This window comes from Pygocentrus nattereri, chromosome 24 (assembly GCF_015220715.1).
Source record: "Pygocentrus nattereri isolate fPygNat1 chromosome 24, fPygNat1.pri, whole genome shotgun sequence".
Classification (NCBI taxonomy): Eukaryota; Metazoa; Chordata; class Actinopteri; order Characiformes; family Serrasalmidae; genus Pygocentrus; species Pygocentrus nattereri.
In genome coordinates this window covers 20,386,241-20,394,183 of record NC_051234.1, presented here as the reverse complement: position 1 = coordinate 20,394,183, position 7,943 = coordinate 20,386,241, and the positions used below count along the sequence as shown (strand labels likewise).

Below are 7,943 nucleotides of genomic sequence, written 5' to 3'. Positions count from 1 at the left end.
ATAATAACAGAATATAAGTCTATTCCAAGAGCGCTGGAGGTGGTTGAATGCTCATTACCTGGGATTAAAAAAAATACTGTTCCACATACTACAAGATCAGTGCTATGGATAGTACAGCAAAAACATGTAAGAGCAAATAATAGGAAATAATATGGAATAAAGAATATGGAAATAATTGGCTGAAACTGTTAATATATTTGCAAAATGCTAGGTATGTAGATGTCAGGGTACAAGCCTAATTCCAAATAAGTTGGGACAGTATGCAAAAATGCAACAAAAGAAACCAGTGATTAGTATATTCTGTTTGACCTGTATTAAATTGAAAACATTACAAAGACACATTTGACCTTATGAACTTCATTTTTTTATCATCCCATCATCCCAAATTTAGTGCCTGCAACACATTCCCCCCAAAAAAAGCTGGCACAGGAGCATGTTTACCACTGTGTTACATCACCTCTCATATTAACAGCACTTAATAAAGGTTTAGGAACTGTAGACAAAAACGGAATTGTTTGTGATTCTTCAGTTATACAAGCCTTCAGCATGCAGCCATGCAGGACATGCGTTGTCGTATTTTGAACGTAATTAGACACACGTTTTCAATAGCAGACAGTGCTCTACTGCAGGCAGGCCACTCAAGCACCTGCACTCTCTGATTACTCAGCTATACAGTTGTAACACATACACAATGTGGCTTGATGTTGACATGTTGAAATAAAAGGCAGCATATGTTTCTCCAAATTGTGTTCAGCATTAATGGTGCCTTTACAGATCTTCAAGCTACCCATGTATGCACTCCTATACCATGACAGATGCTGGCTTTTGAACTTTTCTTGTCTGGTCCACTGAACACAACATCCATTGTTTCCATAAAGACTCTAAAAGGTTTACTCATTAGACCACAAAACAGGATTCCACTGTGCATCAATCCATTTCAGAGCTAGAGCTCTGGTCATGGGCATTCACTTGTTTTTTCGGCCTTTTCCTTTTTCTAAGGAAAAAAATTCTAAAATACTAGAAAAATCATTTAAACATTTTAGCAATATTCCTTTATTGGACCTGTATAAGTTATGAGCAGACTTTGATAAAGCATGACCTTAAAAACACTGACCAGGAATATTGACTGTTTGTTTTTCAGAATGCACCTGTGTTGTTTCATTGATACAGAACTGTCCACCTGCCGTTGTTTGAGATGAAGGACTCTTTATGTTGTCAGGAGGAGAGTTTAAAACTGTGGCTGGTTCTATTTTTGAGCTCCCAGCTTTATGCAAGATATTATCTTTGCAGGCCAGGTTAAAGTGTTGATCTCTGTTTGAGCTCAGTGTGTCACTGCATTCAATCTGAACGCTGACACAAAGTAAAGTTTGCGAGTCCTTTGGCTTCTTCCCTGGCACTACAGTGCTGTTTCTGCGAATCCTCTGCTCTGGGGAAATGGCTCTGTCATAGGCCATTCCTCTGCTTCCTCCAAAAGGCTGAAAGGTTTTCCAGACAAGCGGTGACCTTGTAATAAAATTAGTACATATTTACTGAGCTTATATTTACTTTGGCATTAATGTGAGTTGCACCTTGACAAAGGTTCATTACAAGCCAGAGGAGAGCTTTACCTGTGGCTGCAATCTTCATGTATGTATGAAGAGATACTGCATGCACAAGAGGGCTCCAGCTCTGCTGGGGTCATCGCTATCTCCTCCTCAGCATCCTACAGTATAAAGAAAAAAAAAACAAAAATAACAGCTGTTATATCAAAACCTCATTCATTTTTTCAGTTTATTTATTTTTTACAGTACTTGAAATATAGAAATGGCCCGAATATACAGAGGATAAAAAACATTGCCACATTAGCATATATTAAAGTTTAGAATGTGTTTTTTCCTTCTGGTATAAAGCTACTATTTCAAATGAAATCACACTATGCCCTGTTTCTTTTATCATCAGTTAAAGGCACATTATTTACTATTCATATGAAAGTAGTGTTTTGGTCACACAACATTTTGATGGTGCCCTATAGCTTAAATACAAATACTCAAAGCTAACTGCAAAATGATTACTGTCTAAGAAAAATCTTGAATAGAACCATATCATTATATACTGGTGCTTTAAACTTAAAGGTCCATGTATCACATTTATGTTGTTTTATATACCAAAAACAGTCATAATTATTTGCACATTATCATTTTCCAACCAGGCTTATCACTAAGACTTACATTTGTAAATTGTAAATGAGTAACACTCCTTTTAATGCCATCCTGAAAGGGCAGAGCTAAACTGTTGTGGGCTAAATGGGTGGTTATATGTAAATATTTTGGTTTCTCGTGGCTTCACAGAAACAGTGAATTCAAACTAGGTTATTTTTGCAGCTTAGTTTTCATACACTGGACTTCACAAACTATGAAGTGAATGGTATGTTTTGAAATGTTAATAAACAAAGCAATGTTTATATACTACATCAAAGTTTTATTTCAGAAACTTCACTTTTCCACGTATAGACTGATTATATATATCTTAAAATAAAGATATAAAAAAAGATATTTCTTCACACTCGCACACCTCATTTACAAAAATGCATCCACTTAAAGGACCTTTAGTAATTCAAAAGCAGTTCTTCTGTGGCACTGCTATACCCATTGTGTGGTATTTGGGTCTGTGGGACCCATTTTCAATGTTTGCCAAAATAAAAAATGATGCAATTTATTGTTATTTCAACCTCAGATTTCTTGGCCTTTACACATTTTCTGTGGGGAACATATAAAATAACACATTTTCAATGACTTCACATTGTTCACCCCTACACATTTATATTACACATATGGTGGTGGGGTAAACCTGTGGGGAGTAAAAGTGTGGAGGTGCTGTGTCCTTCACTCTGTTCTCCTCCTACATGGCCTGCTGTTAGTGCGCGTGTGTATGTGTGTGTGCGCACAGACTGCTGACTGGCTACAGCTGCTAAAGGAGAACCCTACGCTGGCCACTTGGGATATTTAAACATCTGGTATTTTTACATCAATTGCTTTGGCTGTATTGATTTAAAAACAATAATACTGTGGGTCCACCAGATCACTGAGTAACAACAACAATATAAACACCACACGGGCTAAATAACCCTTTACAGTATCTTTGTTTTAAGAATAAAGGGTTATTGTTTGTGTTAAGATTGGGTTTAAGTTCTAGCTTGAGGTGTAGGTGAGGTTTAGAGAGACTGTCAAATTTAGGTTAGGATTGTAGTTTGTCAGGTTTAGAGTGCTAGATTAAGGTTTCAGATTTAGGTTTAGGTTAGGGTTAGTGTGAGTGTTAAATTTAGGTTTTGTATTAAAGTGTGTGTTAGATTTAGGTCTTGGGTTGAGGTGAAGTTTAAAATTAGAGTAAATGTTAGGTTTAGATTAGGGTTAGAGTGAGTGTTAAGTTTAATTTTAGGTTTTGGGTTCACATTTAAGTTAGAGTTAAAGTGACTGTGAAGTTTAGGGTTACGTTTTTGGTTGAAGTTTAGATTATGGTTAGAGTAATTGTTGCATTTAGGTTTTGGGTTGAACATTATGTTAGGCTTAGTCTGAGTGTAAGGTTTAGGTTTAGACTTTGGTTTGAGGTTAAACTTCAGGATTAGAGCAAGCATTAATTTTAAGTTTTTGTTTGAGGTTAAGTTTAGGATTAAAGTGTTAGATTTAGGTTTAGGTATTAGGTTGAGGTAAAGTTTAGGATTAGAGTGAGTGTTAGGTTTAGGGTTGAGGTTAATTATAGGATTACACTCAGTGTTAGGTTTAGGTATAGGCTGTGGTTCAATATTTAGGTTAAGGGTTAGAGTTTAGGTTAAGTGTTAAGTTTAAGTTCAGGATTAGGGAAAAAATAAGTCATGTTGAAAAAATATGAGCAGCTATAAAACATCAACAGAGGACCATTCAAATAGTGTTACCAGTACTCCTATGAAAGCATAGCGTTCAACAGCAATAACATGAAAAAACCTGGAAATAGAGTTCAGTATAAATGAGTCAACAAATGGTCACCTCTGAGGTGTAATCATGTGCAAAACTGAGGTAACTCTGGTAATGGTTTTCTTGTTCTTCAAGGGTGCAACTGTTGGAAATCACATTGAGCCGCAACAACAGCTCATCAACAAGATCCTCAAACTCCTCCAGGTACAAATTCTGTGCAAAGAGGAGACGTTTTAATGTTGTGTGTGATGAAGTTTGGAATGGTTTCTTTCAAAACTGTCATGAAAATGACGCACATTTACCTCAGATTCATAATGAACTCAGATGCATCAACAAAAATATCGAAATGTAACCCATACGCTTCATTTTAGTATTTTGCATTGCAGAAATTTCTAACATCAAACATCTAACAAAACAATACTGTATATGTTAAAATTGTTGCCTGTCAAACTAAAAAAATAAAGTTTGATGAACAAAACACAATATTAAGAAATTTCTCACAGTAGCGTTATGATTATCCATCCAATTCTGCCTGCCTTTGCCAATGAGAACCAAAATCATGTCTCTGGTGTAAGTGAGCAAGTCAAAAACAGATAGATGAGTTTTTCTTCTTCGGGATTTTGCTGCCTTTCTCACAAAGGAGGTGACTGCACCAGCTACCTGCAGAAAGGCACAACCTGAATGTAACTCACAATAAAATGTAGAGTATTGCAAATTAAAATATTTTATTTATGATTTGGAGCTTTCTAACAATATATTCAACATACATTGACCAACCACTTCATTAAGCACACCTGCATTCATTTTCTATTTTATCAGCTCTGCTTACCATTTAGGTGCACTTTGTAGTTCTACAGTTACAGACTGTAGTCCATCTGTTCATCAGTGGTCAGATCCCCCACAGGACCACCACAGAGTAAGTATTATTTGGGTGGTGGGTCAATCTCAGCTCTGCAGTGACACTGACATGGTGGAGGGAAGTTAGTATGTGTTGTGCTGGTATGAGTGGATCAGAGTGTGTCTGAAGCTTTTAAACACTGTGTCCACTCACTGTCCACTCTATTAGACTTTCCTACCTTGTTGGTCCACCTTGTAGATGTAAAGTCAGAGACATTAGCTCATCTGTTGCTGCATAGTTTGTGTTGGTCATCCTCTAGTCCTTTATCAGTGTTCACAGGACTCTGCTGGCTGGATATTTTTGGTTGGTGGACTATTCTCAGTCCTGCTGTGTCTGATCCACTCAACAGACACACTAACACACCACCACTGTTAGAGTCCCTGCAGTGCTGAGAATGATCCTTCACCCAAATAATATCTGCTCTGTGGTGGTCCTGATCACTAAAGAAAAAGGTACAAAGGGGGCCAATAAAGTATGCAGAGAAACAGATTAACTATATGCTGTAATGGTAGAACTACATAGCGCACCTTAATGGTAAGTGGAGCTGATAAAATGGACAAAATGTAGAAACAAGGAGATGTACTGAATAAAGTGGCCGGTCAATGTCTAACATATATACATATGTACCAGCAAAACCTTTCCCCACAGCCATGCACCAAGGCAAGAACCATTTAGGGGCCTTTATATTTCAGGATGGAGACTTAGACTGCCACACATACCACTGCTTTAAAAGCAACAGACACTGTGCACAATAAGGCTCCATAGACACAGAGCACCAAGGAAGCTTGAGCTTTGTGATCAAGTCCCCAGAGATATCTGAGTCGTTCCCGGCCAAAGCAGTGAGAGATAATCCAATAAAAAGATGTTGGTAAGGTCCTGAAGACTGATGAGTTTGAATGGAAAAGCAGGTTGCCCAAACAAGAGAAGGCAATGATCAGGATCACACCAGCTATCTGAAACAACAGCAAGAAACCAACAGGCTTTTAATGCTGTTGTACATCCACATAAAATTACCAAAAAGTTAAAACTTGTTCAAAAGTTTGAGCAAAATCAAGTTTACACAGTTTCCTAAAATGTAATTGATCAGGTATGACATGAAGTTTGCTTCATTAGTTTTGCACTGCAGCTACAAGACTACTGCAGCTAACAAGCAATGAAAGCTAATAGCCCACAAATCACCATGGCGCTAACTGCATACCTAAATCATCACAAACTAGGCCTAAAACAGTGCTGAGTTTTTTGAGTAATCTCTAACAGACCTGCTTATGCGATTTCTAACACTGTGTGACAAAGTATTATCTATAAACATGGACAAAATGCTGAGAGTATTAAACGGTTAGACTGAAGTTACAAAATGACTTTTATTGCTTTTAACCATTTAGTGTACTTTTCTGTATTTCCCATTCAGTCAGAGACCACTCTTCACTTATTTAAATTCCAGGTTCGTTTTTCAGTTTCTGGAAGAAGCAGAAAACATATTTAACAGAAATGTATTCAGAAACCTCAACAACTAAATACAGTATCACATTTTTGTTGGTATTTAATGTGTCTACTCTTTTCTTACATCTTCTATTCTTCTGTTTTTTTCCTGCACCTCCAAAGTTCAGTTTTAGAAGCTGGTTTCAGATTTTCTCTTTCTCACAATCGAAGTAATCCCAGACACATTTGGTCATTTTGAGTTCTGGTGTGAGAACACCAGCAGTTTCTTTGTTTGATTTGTCTGTTTTCTTAATAGCTACACATCCTTTCAAACCCATAGGGTTGAGTTGTCATCTCACACTGGAAGGATGGACAGAAACACCTTTTGTTCAGATCTGAAGCGAAAGTAGAGCTTGATTTTCTCCTCTCACTCAAAGATGAAAGCTTTAAGTGCTGTTTATCTGATGGAGACAGTTTTGTTGGTCTTGCACGATTGTTAGTAATTTTGGAAATTCCTTATGCAAGTGGATAATCTTATACCTAATCTGCTCAGAAATATCTCCTGAAAAATTACTAACTTGTATGTAATAGCCATATCGACTGGAAATGCTGTAGCTCCAGAACAAAACTAAAGAAAGTGCAGACACAAAACATGTCTTAGTTGAGTGGCTACCTTTGGGGTAAAAGGAAAAACTGGAAATGAGATTTTTAGCTAAATTATTAAATTAATGTTGTTTTTTTCACATCTACAGCTACATCTGTAAGTACCAGCAGCCAAAGCAGGTTGGAGAAGATCAGTGCCATTGAAGATACTGCAGCAGTCATCACTTCATTTATGCGTAGCATGAAGCAACACTTCATCAGAAGAAGGAACACAAGAAGACCGTGAAGTGAGCAAGAAAACTGTGGAACACAAAGAAACCTCAGATACTATAAACAATGAGTGACACTTCATACCACAACACATTCCATTACATTTAAGTAGATTGCAGCACGCTACAGGATAAGAAGTGTTCCATTCATCTAAAAATACAAGGTTTTGTCCCAACAGCAATGATATATATATATATGATGATTGAGCATTTCATTTCAATTAGATTTACTATATTGTAAGTATACTTATACGTTTGTACAATACAGTGAGAAAGCCCCCAACAACAAGTCCAAGTAAACAAAATTTGATATGGATTATTCAGTGTTTGTGATATATCTTAGAATTAAATTGTAAGTGAAAGAATGAATGAATCTTTCAACATAATCAAGCAAGTTTTATATAATTTATTTTAAAAATATTTAAAAAATAAACACCAGAAAAGAAGAAAAGTTTAGAACGGGTTTAAAGGGTAAGTCCACTCACTGTTGTCTTATTATTCTTTTTATTGATAATGAATTCTTAAACTGATAATTATTCTTTATAAAATTTTACAAATTATTTGTATAGATTTGAGCTCAGTATATTTCTTCTTCTTCTTTCGGTTGCTCCCTTTAGGGGTCGCCACAGCGGATCATCTGCCTCCATTTTTCCCTGAACTGCCTGCAACCATCCTCCTCCTTCAGCTTCCACCATCTAATCTTTGGCTCAGTCTTCACTCTCTTCCTCTTCTTTGTTTCTAATCTCATTCTACAGACAACCACCCTATGCTGCCTTGCTACACTTTCCCCTGGTACCACTTTACAATCTCCAATCTCCTTTAGGTGGC

General features: G+C 36.7%; 1 protein-coding gene across 1 annotated transcript in view; it reads right to left on the bottom strand.

Moving 5' to 3' along the window:
• Positions 1 to 1,029: 1,029 nt before the first annotated feature.
• The window catches only part of LOC108438417 (polycystic kidney disease 1 like 1), a gene marked incomplete at its 5' end in the record, with an annotated part of 48,346 nt that continues 41,432 nt past the window's right edge, over positions 1,030 to 7,943 (bottom strand). The window contains 6 exons of the mRNA XM_037533807.1: positions 1,030 to 1,503; positions 1,608 to 1,702; positions 3,999 to 4,139; positions 4,428 to 4,586; positions 5,544 to 5,777; positions 7,012 to 7,173. Coding sequence (XP_037389704.1) covers positions 1,101 to 1,503; positions 1,608 to 1,702; positions 3,999 to 4,139; positions 4,428 to 4,586; positions 5,544 to 5,777; positions 7,012 to 7,173 — 1,194 coding nt within the window. The remainder of the gene's footprint in view (positions 1,504 to 1,607; positions 1,703 to 3,998; positions 4,140 to 4,427; positions 4,587 to 5,543; positions 5,778 to 7,011; positions 7,174 to 7,943) is intronic.